General features: G+C 34.5%; 2 protein-coding genes across 2 annotated transcripts; both read right to left on the bottom strand.

Annotated features, from left to right (window-relative positions):
- Positions 1–3,316: 3,316 nt before the first annotated feature.
- LOC134687416 (uncharacterized) lies at positions 3,317–10,391 on the bottom strand. Its single transcript, XM_063547698.1, has 3 exons — positions 10,018–10,391; positions 5,576–6,725; positions 3,317–3,726 (listed from the first exon to the last, which is right to left on the bottom strand). Exons 2-3 carry the CDS (start codon positions 6,645–6,647, stop codon positions 3,521–3,523), a joined length of 1,278 nt encoding a protein of 425 aa, XP_063403768.1. The 5' UTR covers positions 6,648–6,725; positions 10,018–10,391; the 3' UTR covers positions 3,317–3,520.
- Positions 10,392–14,377: 3,986 nt separating this feature from the next.
- LOC134687932 (uncharacterized) lies at positions 14,378–15,379 on the bottom strand. Its single transcript, XM_063548392.1, has one exon. The coding sequence runs from the start codon at positions 15,377–15,379 to the stop codon at positions 14,378–14,380; it is 1,002 nt and encodes a 333-aa protein (XP_063404462.1).
- Between the last annotated feature and the right edge of the window lie 3,353 nt (positions 15,380–18,732).

Raw genomic sequence — 18,732 nt, 5'->3', positions numbered from 1 at the left:
GTAAGGTCTGTTCTTTATACTGACAGTCTCGGCCATGTTGACGTAAAATCTGTTCTTTATACTGTTAACCCGACCATGTTGACGTAAGATCTGTTCTTTATACTGACAATCTCGGCCATGTTGACGTAAGATCTGTTCTTTATACTGACAATCTTGGCTATGTTGATGTAAGATCTGTTCTTTATACTGACAATCACGGCCATGTTGACGTAAGATCTGTTCTTTATACTGACAATCTCGGCCATGTTGATGTTATATCTGTTCCTTATACTGACAATCACGGCCATGTTGACGTAAGATCTATTCTTTATACTGACAATCGCGGCCATGTTGATGTAAGATCTGTTCTTGATACTGACAGTCTCGGCCATGTTGACGTAAAATCTGTTCTTTATACTGTTAATCTCGGCCATGTTGACGTAAGATCTGTTCTTTATACTGACAATCTCGGCCATGTTGACGTAGTGCTGTTCTTTATACTGACAATCTCGGCCATGTTGACGTAAGATCTGTTCTTTATACTGACAATCTTGGCTATGCTGATGTAAGATCTGTTCTTTATACTGACAATCACGGCCCTGTTGACGTAATATCTGTTCTTTATACTGACAATCACGGCCCTGTTGACGTAATATCTGTTCTTTATACTGACAATCACGGCCATGTTGACGTAAGATTTGTTCTTTATACTGACAATCACGGCCCTGTTCACGTAAGATTTGTTCTTTATACTGACAATCACGGCCATGTTGACGTAAGATCTGTTCTTTATACTGACAATCTCGGCCATGCTGACGTAAGATCTGTTCTTTATACTGACAATCACGGCCATGTTGACGTAAGATCTGTTCTTTATCTACTATAGACACCAATGTAAACAATGGACAAAAACTATAATAAGGAGTAATAACAAGAAGTAGTGTGTACGTTTCTAGCTGTTTAACATTCTTTCTATTCATTATACTTTACAAAATTATTGCGAAAAGGACACAAAAATATGTAAAAATCGTCATTCAAGGTCAAAATCGCTCATAAGAAGACGATAACAAATTTCGACTATGTTTGAATTAAAATGCAGATCTGGTCTTGTTGATTATTGTTACTATATAAGGTATCTATGATCCCTCTAGTTTACAAAATTTTATAGTAATAGGTATTACACGTGAAATTGCTAAAAATCATACAAGGTGTCCTCTGACAATTTTTGTTCAATTTGAGCAAGGAGTTCCATAGAGGAGTTTAGTTGAAGTTAAAAGTATTGTGAAACATTCATCAAAAAAGAATTATTACAGAAACACGCATGATTCACACGGAAATATGTATTTTCTAATTTTTAATATTGTTTTAAAAATCAACAGATACCTAAAACACAATCAGTGTTTGGTAAAAAAATGTCTTCGGTAGAATTGAAGTTGGATTGAATAATATAATTACTTTATAAAAATGTTATAATAACTGTATAGTATGCTGTCTAACTTTTTTGATGTATGTATTTTTAACCTTTTTTCCAATACAGTTTATGCGGGTGAAGCAATTGCATGGGGACCATGAAGAACAACGCTTTATTTCATAAAGGGGAACCAATATACATGGGCGGATGTTTTTTTTCTGTTATGTTTTTTTTTATCTGTTGCTTACCATTTCTGTCCTGCATTTTGTGTTACAGAATTAACTTTTCCATCTTGTGTAAGTCTATATATAAAATTGAGAATGGAAATGGGGAATGTGTCAAAGAGACAACAACCCGACCAAATAAAACAACAACAGCAGAAGGTCACCAACAGGTCTTCAATGTAGCGAGAAATTCCCGCACCCGGAGGCTTCCTTCAGCTGGCCCCTAAACAAATATATACTAGTTCAGTGATAATGAACGCTATACTAATTTCCAAATTGTACACAAGAAACTAAAATTAAAATAATACAAGACTAACAAAGGCCAGAGACTCCTAAAGCTATATATATATATATATATATATACAACTCGTCTAAACATCAACCCAACAATGTTAGATCTGTAAATTTGCTTTCGCAAATTTTTTTGGTTCTTCCCTCGCCGGGATTCGAACCCATGCTACTGTGATATCGTGACACCAAATCGCCTGCACTGCAGCCGTCCCGCTAGACCACACGACCACCTGGGCTCTCAAAAAAAGAGCTTTCGGTGGCCATATGTTACCTTTCCACGTCAGTTTTAATCTAGCGGCGTACTACAGTACATGATATATAAGGCATGAAGGTGTTATTGTTACAGATCAGCTAAATTATCTATAGTAAAGGATCCTACAAATTAATGTAAGATACAGTCACAGAAAATAATTATATTCATAAGTACGTCTGAGTCAGTGACAACCCTACAATAGATGTATCCATCGGATCGCCATCAATGATGGTGATACATGGCTGTGTACATAATGTATATACAACTCGTCTAAACATATATATATCTATATATATATCTATATCAAGTTATTCACTCTCAAAATCCACCTCCCATGTATATATATTCAAATGTTCACCTCTTGTTTGTTGTATTAATCTTGATGACTAGACTGCCTAGCTTTATTCATATTATACGTTTCTTTTTCATTGAATCATTTAAACAGAACAATTAATTATAGACAATTTATTCCATATGATCCAACACAACATTGGTTTTTTTTTAAATATTTTTAATATGAAATATTATTCTATTATTTTGTTATGAAATTATTTTTATTATTTTTGCAAAATATGTAAATGATCAGAGTGAACGGACAACTACGGGAGATTTAGCAAGCTCGCCTCGGGCTTTAAATATTCATAAAACATAACCAAGTATTGTATAACATATAAATAATATATAGAAAATAATTGCAATACTTCTATATATTCGACACGAAAATTAACACCCAATTGAATGGTATGGTTAATTTGTTCCAGTTAATGGTTAAAGATAAGAAAATCAATAGTTTAAATTTCGTTTCACTTGAAATCTTTCTTATTGTGCGCTGTGGTGTAAAATAAGTTCTCTAATATTTTGTAATATGTCTGTTATGAAACATGTTTTAAAATCCCGCTGAGTTCAGAAAAAAACTTCAGATATGTTTGTTAATTTAGAAATGCAGGAAGTTGTCATGATGTCCCGGAAACATGCAGAGGGAATTTCCGAAATTCTCTACCTCAACTTTTCAGATATAGCATTGGAAGTTGAACTTCAAAAGAACTTTGTGATGTGAACCCTTTTTTTAATCCTATGTCATCCGACGAACTTGCAGATTTGTCAAATATTTACCATTTAGAGATACATTAAAAACAGACATAACTTGTTGACAAATAATGAATAACAAGTAAATTTAATATTAAACAATACATGAACAGTCCTACCAATATCAAATAGATTTTCAAACATTTTGTTTTGCCAAGAAAATAATCTTTGTCTAATATGATCAACATTTTTACGTAATAACAGAATAAAATAAGGTTCATTTCTATCCTTTCCGAAAACTGTCATTCTATCATAAAAGGCAAGTCAACAAAACTCTCATGGCATACTTCTATGTCCGACTGACCCAGGAGGCCGGACTTTATTCTTCATAGGCGCGTGTAAACTCTGAGGTCTATTTAGGTTTGTTAGGGATGTACATGTTCGAGAGAGAAAATTGTTCGTAGTTGTTTGTCTGTTTACTAGTTTGTCGTTGTATTCTGGAATGCCAATTGTCAATCCTAAGCTCCCAACGTTGAATAAAGCTAAAACAGATAAGACATCTCATTTAAGATATTTCAGTAGCTAACAGATAAAAGGAATATGTATATCAAATTTATGTTACAGCAGATTTCAGTGAGTATGTAGCTAATGGTAATATCTTTGGTTAGCTTGCTTGTTAGCTGAACCGTGAAGTCATTGTTTGATAAGGTATACTACCCTCCTTTTAAAGCAGTTTAGTCCTACAAAGAGATACATTGGTTATCTGTTGGGCTAGTCTACTATTAAAGGAGGATAGCTTACCTAACCTAACAATGACTTCACGGTTCAGCTAACAAGCAAGCTAACCAAAGATATTACCTTTAGCTACATACTCATTGAAATCTGCTGTAAAGGTATACTAATATCACTCTTCGGCTATAGTTAAACTTTTAAAGTTTTCTGTGTGTGGTGAAAATTGGCATCAATTGTTAGATATCAACTCAAAACCGGACATACATCTAGATTAACACTCTATAGTTTAGTATAGCTGTCAACATACGGTGATTTACAAGTAAGCGTTCGCACAATACGTACAACTTAATGTCCTGAGTCTGGACATGGGTGAAGAGATTTAAGAGACTCAAATATCTGACGTTGGCACCAAATTCCTTATAAATGCAGTAAAAGACAAGTCCCTGAACTTCATGGACAAGTAATCAAGCTATTTTGTTTGCATATAGACCGAAAAACTTAACTCCATAAATCTTTTAAAAAAGTCAAAAGAACATGAAAAAGCTTACAATTTAGCTACAAGTATAAAAGATCGCAGGTTCATTTAACAATTATCAATATGCCGTAAAAAAAGAATGATAAAAGATACAATATACCCAAAGTAAGTTAAAATAACTTACAGCCGATTGCATTGAATGTGTAGGTAAATGTAATATCCTTGGTTAGCTTGCTTGCTAGCTGAAACGTGAGGTCAAGGCCAGAGGCTTCTGACTAAGGAAAGGCGAAAACATGCGACGAGGTTTAACATGTTTTTTGGATATCTCAACCCTCCCCATAAAACCTCTACCCAATATAGAAAAAAAACACACAACCATACGCACAGTACAGAAAGAAGTCCGATGTCATGTACCAAAGGAAACTAAACAAAAAGTCGATTGATAATGTCTTGTTTGTGCGTTATATAAGGTAGTGTGCTCATACTAAAAGGGGAATATTTTTTATGGATTAAAATAAGAACGCGTTCAATCTGAATCGGGACATTAACTATAATACATGTTAAAGTGTTAAGCAGATGTGAATAATTAAACATTTCCAAAGAGCTACCACTGAGAGTACATATTCTGCGAAGTGTTTTGTGCTACTCAATGCTTATTTTTTTTAGTATTTTTTGTGTTGCTCAGTGCCTGGTCCACCCTTTTGTCGAAAAAAAATGTTTATGGAATCACTAAAGTATGACTGGAGCGGGCCTCCTCTTAGTCAGGTACCCACTTATAAAAAAAATCTGGAACTACTATTCATTGATTTTATAATTATTTTTATATATGTAAACTGGATTTTTTTATGGCCAATATTGACCACTTATGAATTTCCTCGATTATGAAGTTAACCTTTTAGCAAACTAAATATTAAATGTCCATTCGACAACTTTGTGGTCATACACTGATCTCAATTTACGTGTCCTGTTTATCTATTTTTTATTTTTTTTTATCTTGTGTCGTTGTTTGTTTGTTTTCTTGTTGTTGTTTTTTGTTTTTTACGCGACTTGATTTTCCAGATGTTTTTGTTTCAAAAGCAATGTCTATTTTCAAAACCTGCTTGAGAACTGAAGATGTTATCAGAAACCTACATTATATTGACTTTATTTGCATGTCTATGAATTTTCTGAAATAATATACTTACAGTGTCTCACGTCTGCTAGTTTTGGTCTTTCGAATTTTTCACTCCTTGACAGCATAAAGCCTCTAAATGATTTCTTTTGATCAAACCAAGAACACTTATGTTCTCTTGAGACACTCTCAGAGGTCATTGATGCGACAAAGTAAGCCTTCGTCTGAGGTATACATCGCATATGCTTAGGTTTCGTAGGCATTGGTGTTGTCACTTTTAATGGCGGTAGAATGTTAATGCTACTAGATATAATTCTGTTGTCAATTTCGAACTCATGATTTACGACATTTACAATGCTTTCCCTCCTTTGTTTCTCCTTTTCTTTGAATCTTACAACATGAGGCTTAAGGAGGACTTTATCTCCTTCATTTACGGTATCCGGAAGTGTTATACTCTGTTTCGGCACTATAGTTTTCTGATGGATTGTTTTCCTTATGCGTTCTCGTTTTCTTTCAACATCATCAGATGGTGTTTGGAAATTTCGTCTTACACTCTGATATCGATCATAAAAATCATGTGGATATATAATTGACATCAGTAAAGTTTTTTCATCTTTCACAGATTTCCTATTTGAAAGTTTCTTTTTTTCACAAATAACACAAGTATTTAGTTCCTTATCATCATTTATAATTGCATTTTTAAACCGTCCAATTTTTCGATACAGACTTAATTTAGCACATTCTGAACATATAGTTGGATAAAGATTTGTATCATTACTAAGAAGCTCTTCAGTCAATGGTACGTCATCTGTATTTTCACGCATGAGTTGATATGCCGATTCTTCAACCGATGTTTCGCACTTTTCCATTAGATCGGTCGACGTTTCCTCTCTACATTTCGGTAAAATCACAGGATCAGCATCGCTTCGTTCATCTTTTCTTTTTTCTTTCTCTTCCTTTTCTTTAGACAAATCTACTTTGCGTCCTATACTTAATGAAAATTTTCCTTTAAGCGATGCAGAATCCCGACAAGCGAGCGTTGCATGACGACCTTCAAGTTTATAGTCCAAATTGTGCCTCTGCCTTCCCTTTGCACTGCCCCTCGTTTCATACAGGTAAGCTTTTTGTGAAGCAATGGCGGTCATTGATTACTTTGTACGGAGTCAATAAATGTCCATCTTAAATCGGATTACTACAACAATACGTGCTGATCAAACAATCCCCTAATAAAAAGAAAATAAACAATCAAGAAATGTTTACAAATATTGACGTGATTCTTACAAGGTGCTATATAAAATATTAATTTTAAAGCAGGACAATCATGTTTGACATGTCACATGACAAATAAGATTTTAAGATGACTTAATTGCATGGGGTTACGGAAAATTGATATGATGGAAAGGTGAAAATGTATTATTGCATTGAAATTTTAAGATAAAGTTTAATTTAAATTCAGCAAAAATTCTGGTGGCGAATTTACTCATTAATAATTATTTACCTAAACTACATTTGTCAGAAATACACAGTGATCTCTAGTATATGTTTTGTGTATTGATTCACTGGGCTGGATTTTGATTGGAAACAAACTCATTAAATACCAATCTTTCCGACTAGAATATTATTTTTGTAGTGGACTAAAGCCCCCGTTACTATTTTGATAGAGTTAAACGAATTCTGCGAAAAACATAATGAATATTGACTAACTATAAAGCCCTCGCGTGGTCGATATGAACTCATATATATGGAAGTGTTTAACGACCTTGACGGGCTTTTCAGCCCTCCAACGGTCGGTAATATGTGAACTCTTGGTGTTAAACGTAGCTTTACATACTAACATCACTATGATCCCATTGAATGTTTGACTAGTGTTCTCATTGGCGGATCCAAAAGGGGGTCCGGGGGTTGGAACCCCCCTTTTTTGGGAAGATCAATGCATTTGAATGGGGGCATATAATTGGAACCCCCCTTTTTAAAATCGCTGGATCCGCCCCTGGTTCTGTCAGCTTTTTCATTAGGAAGACGAATAGAACGAACACCCGTCTACGGAAGACATTCTATCTTGTTTTAATTTTAATCTATTTTACTACAAGAATGAGTGACCAAGAGATGTTTATTCTGGACACACTGAATCAGTATCACATAATTATTCATTTCATCTTTGAAATTATGTTATATATCTTATTTTTGAAATTATGTTATATATCTTATTTTTGAAATTATGTTATATATCTTATTTTTGAAATTGTGATACATCTTATTTTTGAAATTTTCGGTTCACAAAATAGGAAATGCAACACATATTCAATTAAAAACTCAATCAACTTATTCATATACACATGTAGTCGTAATTAGACTGCTTTGTATGCTTACAATATAAACTAAATAATTAACGCCTTATCTCCGTATATTCATAAAAACCACAAGTGTCATCCCTTATGAACCTATTGTTCCACTGTTAATCAACACGTGACACTTTAACAAAATAATTTATTATTATTGTACTATATTTATTGTTAGTTTTTAATTATTCGTAAATCAATGACTCGCAATTAATCCATTTAATCCAAAAATAATAAAAATATCATGAAATTATAAATATATATTTTTATATTTTATCATATGTTGATCATTGTAAGTGTGTAATTGCGCCATGGGGTTTCTCGTGAACAGCTATTTTAAACCCATTGTAAGTTTGTAATAGCGCCATGGGGTTTCGCGTTAACAGCTATTTTAAACTCATTGTAAGTTTATAATAGCGCCATGGGGTTTTCGTGAACAGCTATTTTAAACCAATTGTAAGTTTGTAATAGCGCCATGGGGTTTCTCGTTAACAGCTATTTTAAATGTGATTTAATTTTTTTTCATTAGAACATCTAATTTAGCTTTTTTTCTATCAAAAACTATTTTGATTCATATTATTTATTCCATAGTTTACAAGTGTGGACACAGATGAGTGTGGATAGTATGGTTGGATGTTTCCATAGTTTACTACTTTGCATTTCTGACAACACAATATTTTTCATATTCTTAGTCCCTCGAATACAGACACGCTCTGCTTTCTTACGACAGAAAACTTCAATATTTTTGCAAGAAAATTAACAATATTGTAATCTTGATCTTTTTTCATGTTTACAGTTTCTCTCTATCTATGTTAAGTTTTTGCTCAAAACGCAAAAAAAAGAAGAGAAAAAATAAACAGTTTACTTTTCATTTTGAGCAATTACACCTATAAAAATAAGTTGTTGAGTAACATTATCTTCCTCGTTACTTATTTGCGGTTTCTGTCTTGTTGGTTAATTTTGTCTATTTTACCGGTGTCTATTATAGTTTTCACACACAGATGGTAAAACTCTGATGATATTTTTTGTTTCTGTTAAAGATTTATCTATTATATTTGATCTAAGATAATAACTAAGGAAATCTGAAACAGTAGGTAGAATTTGATATTTCAAATATTTTTGCTTTTTGCGGATTTTCTCGACCATTTTTTCGTGTTTTAAAAATAAAAGACAATACTTGCATTTTCCCCATGTTCTATTTCGAAACGTGCGTCTGGCTTCCACAATTTTACCTCTTTTATTTTTTATGAGTTTTGTTCATTAATCTCTATTCTATAATCCGATACTTATTACCCTCATCATGACATATTGTCATTCTACGTAAAATAACATAGATGGAGTAATAAGGAGAACATGTAAATATAAAAATAACTTTATTCTTAGATACCATCTTTGCTAGCCAAGGGCTACGATCCACCTCCCTGGAGAAGAATGAAATGGCTCGTAACCCTTGGCTCGCGAAGATGTCTTAGATACATTTACATGATTTATCTATTAGCTTTCAGTAACTGCGATGACTCGGTCTTATGAGTTTAGTTCTTTTAAACTGACCTTTATACGTGTTATAATGTTGTAATCTCACACCACTGTCCCAGGAAATGGGAGGGTTTTGTGCCAGCAAACATGTTTAACCCCGTAACATTCTGTATGTGTCTGTTTTTGAGTCAGCAGCCTGTTATTCAGTACTGGTTGTCGTTTGTTGCTATATATCGTATTTGTTTTGTTCATAAATTAGGCCGTTCGTTTTCTTGTTTTACATTTTTCTTCTCGGGCCTTTTATAGCTCAATATGCAGTATGGATTTTGCTCATTGTTGAAAACCGTACGATGACGTATACATGGGATTGCTTGCATCCACTTCATTTGAACTTTGGTGGATTGTTGTCTCATTGGCTATCATACCACACTTTATTATTTATATCACTTTGTTAACTTCAATGTCAGTAGGTCTCGGGGGGAGAGTTTTCTCATTGGCGTTCATTCGATCCTTATATATTATTATTCTATATAAAATGACACCATAATAATGCCACATTCTGTATTCATTTGTCCCAAGTAAGGAAACTACGATAATGCAGTGATTATCGTTTGATACGTGTCTGACCTATAGTTACAGGATTTAAACAAAAAAAGGATTTTGTTTTTGTTTTAAATTCACATGGACGATGCACACTAACCTTATATTTGTATTATGGCATGTTTTCCAATATTTCTCATTTTTCCTTTTCCATGTTTTTCAAAATATATTAATCTGTCGAAGCCTTATACTGAATGCTATATTATGGACTGGTGTAATTCCAGCACAAAGTTCCACCCAATTTGTTGATTATTGTAAGTCATTAACAAATATATCTCTCATGCATTAACGTATGATTTTATTTTATTCCTTTGACAAACTAGTTAATTAAAAGTCAAAGACCCACATGCATTACGTTTCAAAATTCATTTAAAGTTTCTAAATGAAAGTTTAACAATGCTTGAACAAAGCTTTTAACTTAGATCGAAATCTTCACGTCCATACTTTCAAACAATAGATTTCGTCATTGTAAATAGAACATGTAGTTTAACCCCAAATTATCTATTCAATGATTGGAAAATCATTTTGAGAGTACGTAATCGGTTAAAAATCTTATGTTTTTAAAAGTAATACAAAATACTCAATATTAGTTAATAACAATGAGGGTCCGGAGGGGATTCCTTCAATTGTTTTGTCTTTAATTTTCAGATCTTATTTCCTCTTTTCTTTATTCAGTTGTCCATTAAGAACTTTTTTTTTGGTATAATTAACAGCTTATTTTCTATTCTTTTCCCCCCCCTCTATTTATAATATTTTAAACAATTTATTCTGCACCTTTTACCCATAATTCTCTATTATGTTAACCCCATCTGGGCCCTCTGTAATATGACATGATATAGTTTAATCCTAAAAGTAGACATATACTAATTTTGGTCAAGATTTAAAGAGATTTAGAAAACAATAATATTTTCATATTAATAAAGCGGTTCACTAAGTTATCAAATATTATTACATTGGTTGCAATGAATTAAATTGATTTCCCAGTTAAATAAAAACCGATAATTTCACATGTGAAATAATATCAGATTATTACATGGCATTTTTCATATCACATGTATTATCAGCCCTAGGTTCAATATCAGCCCAAGAGCCGCATGGCTCGAGGGCTGATATTGCTTCTTGCGTCAACATATTGATTGTTGCTTCAACAGTAAAGAAAAATAATAGATTCATATATTGATCCTTTTAGAGAGTGAAAAGTCCACGGACGTCGGACCCAAATTTTTGTTCATTCGATTTAAATCTTTCTATCATATGCCTCAACAGAAAAAAACCCAATATTTTAACATGGACGAATCGACAAAAAAAAAACCCCAACAATAAACATAATGAATATTGTTTGGAAAAGCCAACCTTTTTTAAAGTAGCTTTCTAAATTATGTTTCAAACTTTAAAAAAAATGCATTTATTGAAAAATTTGTTTGTTTTTGTTTTTGTTTATTTTTCATATTATTTTACACAATAAACTTTCCAGTATCCACATAATTGTTTTATGCACTACTTTGTAATGTTTTCACTGAAAACGTAGTCTTGAGGTGTATTTTCCGGAATTTGTCGAGTATTACCGGAATGTCATGTGATAACTTTACGGAAAGACATGTGATAACAATCGAAGCATGTGATAAACTTTTCATATCAGCCCGCTAAGCACCAATTCGAAAAAATATGGAATATACGTTAATTCTATGCTATTGTAACACACAAGAAGAACACACAAGAAGTAAACGTATCAATCAGTTTATTATTTACATTTGTAATTGAATATGTACAACAAGATAACAGTTGAGAATGTTAGTAAATGTTCAACTTAACTCATCTGGTCCAGTAACAACTAATTGTCCTTTTTAAATCTGCCACACGCTTTTGTCCTGACGACAATCTCACTTCCGGTCTCCCTCATCACCGATCTAATCTGATAACGTAACAAACACTATAACGTACCATATAACATTGTCCTCCACTATGTAAGACACGTCCTCGTATCTATATGAATAAAATAAATTCTTGATACGACAAAATTTACACACATGTTTAAAATATATCAATTGTCATAAAGTTAATCAAGTTCATCGTCAAGCACAAAGTCCCTTACTACTTCGTATGCCTGTAAAAATCTCTCCTTAGTTCTCGTCACATATTCACTGGCATGTTTTGCAGTGCTGCCATCAGGCAACTGATACTGCACATCCAGTGGAAGTCTAAGTTCCCTTCCAAAAAGAACATAAGCCGGGGAAAACTTTGTAGACTCATGTTCACTAGTTCTATACCCCATCATCACTTTTTGTAGGTGAACATCCCAGTCTCTTTGGTTTTCTTTGACGTACTTGCTGAGCATAGAGAGCAGTGTTCTATTGAATCTTTCAACTTGACCGTCTGATTGAGGGTGGTACGTAGTCGTCCTTGTTTTATCAATTCCTAGTAACTTGCATAGTTCTGATATCAGTCGAGACTCAAATTCAGGCCCCTGGTAACTATGCAATTGGAATGGTGCACCAAATCTACATACAAACTGATCAATGAGGATTTCGGCGATCACAGGAGCTGTGTGATTCTTTAAAGGGAAAGCCTCTGCCCACTTAGAGAAATAATCTCCAATTACCACAATAAATCTGTTCCCTTGATCCGACATAGGCACTTCCAATATGTCAATTGCTATTTTCTCAAATGGAGCTCCAGAATAATGTGGCTGTAACGGCGCTCTAGCTGTTCTACTCGGATTCTTCCTTGTAACACATTCAACGCAGTTAGCGACATAATTTTCAACGTCACGCCTCAGTCCAAACCAATAAAATCTTTCAGAAACTTTTCCAAATGTTTTTGACACTCCCAAATGTCCCCCTAGTGGGCTAGTATGAAGGTTGTATAGTATTTCATTGACTAATTTACGTGGAACAACCATCTTCAATTTATATTCTTCTTTCCTTGCATTTTCCCATCTTATATATAGCATTTCATTGTGTAATACCAATTGGTCAAACTTGCTCCACAAGTCCTTAACCACAGGACTTTTTCCTTCAACGTCACGAAATTCTGGTCGTCTATTTCCAATGTCCCAAGATAAAACCATATAAATGTCTTTGTCTTGTTTCTGTTGCGCTTTCTGGAAACTATCATTTGATGACTGGTCTCTTAACGTAGATGACGTATCAGTGATTCTAGAGCTGCAACATGCTGTTCCAGAACCAGCTGATGTATCATTCTTATTCACTAATTTTTGTTGTCTCCTCGACGTATCATTCTGTTCATAACAAAATTGCTTATTTACAACAGAGGTAGCATTATTATTATCCTCATTACCACACTGGTTGCAAGGTATTCTAGACATTCCGTCTGCATTTCTATGACGTTTACCTTCTCTGTGTTCTATAGAAAATTCATACTCTGATAACTGTGTGATCCACCGAGCAGTTTGACCTTCCGGTTCCTTCATTGAGAAAAGCCATTTCAGTGCTTTGTGATCTGTTCTTGCCCGAAATTTCTTGCCATACAAATAATGACGATATTGTTTAATGAAAAACACTAATGCTAGAAGCTCTTTTCTCGTAGTACAGTAGTTCCTTTCAGACTTGCTCAATGTTCGACTCGAATAAGCTATAACGACTTCCTTTTCATTCTGGACCTGTGAGAGTACAGCGCCTATTCCAAAATCACTCGCATCAGTATCAACTATGAACTCACAGTCACTGAGCGGAAAAGCCAAAATAGGTTCCGTCGTTAGTTTCCTCTTCAACTCCAAGAATGCATCTTGGCATCGATCATTCCAAATAAATGGTGTATTTTGTTGAGTCAATTTATATAATGGTGATGCAATATCTGAAAACTTTGCAACAAATCGTCTATAATACGAGGCGAATCCTAAAAATTGCTGAACCTCTGATGCAGATTTTGGAGGGGTCCAGTCCTTAACAGCTTTGATTTTTGCTTCATCGGGTTCAATACCTTTTTCTGAAATTACATGACCTAAACAATTAATTCTTGATTTCAAAAGGTGACATTTGGAAGGTTTTAACTTCAAGTTCGCTCCTCGAATTCTTTCGAATACCTCCTTGAGTCTGACTAAATGTTCATCGAAAGTGTGACTAAAGATGATAATGTCATCAAGGTAAACTAAACACAGGTCCCACTGTAATCCCGCCAGAACTGTTTCCATCAGTCTCTGAAAAGTGCTAGGTGCCCCACAGAGACCAAACGGAAATGACATTAAACTCGTAAAGTCCCCAGTTGGTTGTAAACGCACTCTTCTCTCTGCTTTCAGCATCTAATTCTATCTGCCAGTAACCACTAACTAAATCGAGAGAAGAGAATAATTTTGCCCCTGCAAGAGCATCCAACGTCTGGTCTATCCGTGGTAATGGATATGCATCTATTTTAGTGACTGAATTTATCCGGCGATAATCAATACAAAACCTAGTACTACCATCCTTCTTAGGCACTAAAATCACAGGAGCTGCCCAAGGGCTTCATGATGGCTGAATAATCCTTTCCTGTAACATGTTGTCAATGTGATCTTTGATTTCTTTCTGCTTGTGTATAGGCACACGTCTTACCCCTTGTCGCAGGGGACAACTACTACCGGTTTCAATGTGGTGTTTCACCAATGAGGTTCGACCAAGATCAGCTGGTCCATTTGAAAATATGCTGCTATATTCCTCTAACAGGGAATTGAGTCTTCCTTTTTGTTCAAGATTTAATGAACAATCAACATGCATATTATCAATTGTGTTCCTGATGCCAGTACAACCCGTAGAACTGTTTACCGCACCACAAACACCCTTGTCTTTATCAAAGTTCTCATCAATCGTAGAGAAAATCCCTAGAGTAGTGTTTTTGTAGATTGTCACGTCTTCACTTGAAAAATTTGCTACCCTCAATGGTACAGTTAATTTTTTGGACATTACAAGGCTTCGTGCTAACAGTACAGGTTTCTCATTTGTTTGCCTTAATTTTGATTCAATTATACCGACATAATTTGTCGTCATAACCTCTCCTCTGCCCTTAGCAACAAGTTTTCCGTCAATAATCTTTTCATGTCCAGCAGGAATTACTTCTTTTTTAGCACATTTTATGTTACACGCAAGATTAGCGTTTCCTTTCTTAAGGCAAATATTTGTTGTTTTAGATTTCAATGCCATGGTATCAAAATCAATTATCAATTTATGGGCCCTCATAAAATCAACCCCAAGGATGCACTCCTGTGCCAGGTCCCTAGCTACTAAAACTGACTGTCTTCCCACTTCCTGTCCTATACAAATACTTAGTTGTGTTTTCCCTAAGATATCAATAGGTTCACCATTTGCTGATACGACCTTGTGCTGTTCCCTTACTAACTCAAGTGTACTAGGTACAATAGTGCTACTACCTGCTGCACACCTGTACCTATCACTCGTGCACAAGTTACTCCGTAAGGTCTCCCACAAAGCTTCACTTATCAGTGTATAAACTGAGCCAGTATCGACTAACATATCCACCAGTCTTCCTTCAATCTTCCCACTACAAACAATTGACAGTCCCGTGCTAAAACAGTCAGTTTCTACCTTGTCTTCATCCAAAGGGTAATTTCTATCAGGGTCCAATATTTTGGCTGACGTGTGACCCTTCACATCAGCCTGTTTTCGTTTCCCGGATTCTGGCTGCAATCTCTGCTAATGTGCCCAGGTCTCCCACATGTCCAGCAACCACCAGGTTTCCCGCGCTGTCCCGTCTGTCTATTTTTATGGCATTCTCTGCTTGTATGGCCAAAATCATAACAAGTCCAACATTGCAAGTCCTTTTGATTTCCTCCTCGCTGCCCTCGACCATAGCCTCCTCTTCCACGTGGCTGATATCTAGAAGACACTGTTGTTCTTTCTTTATCCTCTTTCATCAGTTTCATCATGTCTGTCATCAGACTAATAAGCTCGTCTGTTTTTGACGGGTTGATACTTGCACATGCACCCGTTTCATCTGTCATCGTGGCCAAAATTTTCTGTTCTGGAGCAGTATTTGTATCCTTAACGTCTTTCTCCACTGCTTCCCACTCTAACGTCATTCTTATAGCTTCATCAAGCGTTTCGGATTTGCATGTCTCACTTTCAAAGCTAATTCTGTCTTATCTAGGTCCCTTAAAAACTGATCCTTGGCTAATTCATCTCGGACAATATTTGACAAAGATGGATATGCCTTACGTGCCAGAGTTCTAATTGAATTAACCATTTCCAAATATGTTTCCGAAGGTTTCTTCCCATAAACTCTGATTTATAAAGATCTGGCCTTGTAGTTGTGTCAAACCTTGCAGTTAGTTCTGCTTTTAATTTAGTCCAATCTTTCTTAGTGTCATCATCTAGATCGCTTTAAACCTTACCTGCCGTTCCTTTCAATCTAACTATAATGAATTTACATTTTAAGCCATCATTCCAGTCGTTCAATGATGAGCAGCTTTCAAACTGAAATAGCCAATCTGTCCATTCTTCTTCACCAGTAAAGACATCTGGCATAACAATTGGTCTTTTTGTTTTTGCGACATGCTGTACTTCGTCTCCATTCTCCGCCATTATTATAATTCTTCAAAAAATATCTAGGTTTATAAGTTTGTCTTTAGAGCAATATAAAATAAGAAATTAAGGTTTAGATATATTTATAATGAAAATCTTTTTATATAAATATATATGCATAAAGATCAGTTTCTATTCAAACAAAACTTGACTACAATGTATGAGCTACTACCTGCGGCTCAACATGTATCAAGAGAACAAACACATATTCTTAATACCTTAACTGAACATAAAACTTGTTACCAAAGGATACAAAATAGCATTTATAGTTTTACATTAATTGTCCTCTCTTAAAATCCCAAGAGTCTTCCCTGTAACTATCCTCTGACTGTGAATGTTCTACAACCGAGCTGCCAGCTATTATGTCATCTGACGATTGTGCAGCCTCCGCTTTTGTACAACCAATTTCAGCTCTGATAGCTATAATTAACTGTGTAAACCACTGTTGTTTAATAGCCGAAGTACCATGTATTCCGTCATACAATTCTCGAAAATCGTTTTTATATACTTTTTGATACTTTTTACCTCGTTTTACTTTTCCAAGCCTGCAAACTGATCTGTGCCAAGAAATTGTGCGACAGCCTTTTAAATGTCCTGACTGTTTTTCATAATTTCCAAAAAATATTTTTTCATTTAACAGTTCAACTTCCTTTTCTAAATCCTTTTGAAACTTGAGCAGATCATCGTCCGATATCTCTGAAACTGTCAACTTCTTATTCTCAAAACAGTGTTCCTTATATTTCTTAAAACTTATTGGTGGCACAGTTATAAAACCGACTAAAGCATTTGGTAATTTATCTTTAACCGCTGCTTTAAATTCTAATATCTTCTCATATATTTCAAGACCTTTAGCACATGAATATACTAGCTCACGTTCCCTGTTTTTATTTTTAAATAAATTTTGTGAAGTCGTTTATTCCAACTGCAACTTTTACGATTATTGGGAGACATCTATTTGTGTCCACACTATTTAGTCTTTGCAAGAAAACGTCCTTTAACTCATTTACTGTGGCTCCACGGACAATACAATATTCTATTCTAAAGTCAGGTGGCTGTTCAAATATTCTGTTACTGTCAAAATTGTTACCACGTGAATCAGTCACAATAAACGCTAGTGGCCCGATTGGCGCTCCATCCACACCGCTGTCACCACTTTAACACACAAGAAGTAAACGTATCAATCAGTTTATTATTTACATTTGTAATTGAATATGTACAACAAGATAACAGTTGAGAATGTTAGTAAATGTTCAACTTAACTCATCTGGTCCAGTAACAACTAATTGTCCTTTTTAAATCTGCCACACGCTTTCGTCCTGACGACAATCTCACTTCCGGTCTCCCTCATCAACGATCTAATCTGATAACGTAACAAACACTATAACGTACCATATAACACTATCATCATACGGTAAGAATCATATGTTATTTAGTCTAAGTATATGATAATATCAGATTATTTCATGGCATTTTTCATATCGCATGTATTATCAGCCCTAGGTTCAATATTAGCCCAAGAGCCGCATAGCTCGAGGGCTGATATTGACCGAGGGCTGATAATACATGCGATATGAAAATGACATGTTATGATCTTTTTATCATATGCTTCAACAGTAAAGAAAAATAACAGATTCATATATTGATCCTTTTAGAAAAGAAGTTCAAAGAGTGAAAAGTCCACTGACGTCGGACCCAAATTTTTGTACATTCGATATGAATCTTTCTATCATATGCCTCAACAGAAAAAAACCCAACATTTTAACATGGACGAATCGACAAAAAAAAATCAACAATAAAAATAATGAACATTGTTTGGAAAAGTCAACCTTTTTAAAAGTAGCTTTCTAAATTATGTTTGAAACTTTAAAAAAATGCATTTATTGAATAATTTGTTTGTTTTTGTTTTTGTTTATTTTTCATATTATTTTACACAATAAACTTTCCAGTATCCAAATAATTGTTTTATGCACTACTTTGTAATGTTTTTCACTGAAAACGTAGTATTGAGGTGTATTTTTCGGAATTTGCCGAGTATTACCGGAATGCCATGTGATAACGTTACGGAAAGACATGTGATAACAAGCGAAGCATGTGAAAAACTTTTCATATCAGCCCGCTAAGCACCAATTCGAAAAAATATGGAATATACGTTAATTCTATGCTATTATCATACGGTAAAAATCATATGTTATTTAGTCTAAGTATATGATAAACGTGGTTATTTCACTCTCTGACGTCATACAATAATAGGCGTTGTCAAGACGTCGATAACGTCGGATCAAAAC

The sequence above is a fragment of the Mytilus trossulus genome, chromosome 10, assembly GCF_036588685.1.
Source record: "Mytilus trossulus isolate FHL-02 chromosome 10, PNRI_Mtr1.1.1.hap1, whole genome shotgun sequence".
In the NCBI taxonomy this organism is placed as follows: domain Eukaryota; kingdom Metazoa; phylum Mollusca; class Bivalvia; order Mytilida; family Mytilidae; genus Mytilus; species Mytilus trossulus.
This window is presented reverse-complemented; position numbering and strand designations above follow the sequence as displayed.

What these genes read in the sequence shown, in the direction of transcription:
- LOC134687416 (XM_063547698.1), bottom strand. Translation starts at nt 6,647, where the DNA reads ATGACCGCCATTGCTTCACAAAAAGCTTACCTGTATGAAACGAGGGGC. An exon ending in ACTAGCAGACGTGAGACACT is followed by an intron (nt 3,727 to 5,575) that starts GTAAGTATATTA and finishes TATCTGTTTTAG; the next exon opens with CTTTATTCAACGTTGGGAGC.
- LOC134687932 (XM_063548392.1), bottom strand. Translation starts at nt 15,379, where the DNA reads ATGTTAGTCGATACTGGCTCAGTTTATACACTGATAAGTGAAGCTTTG.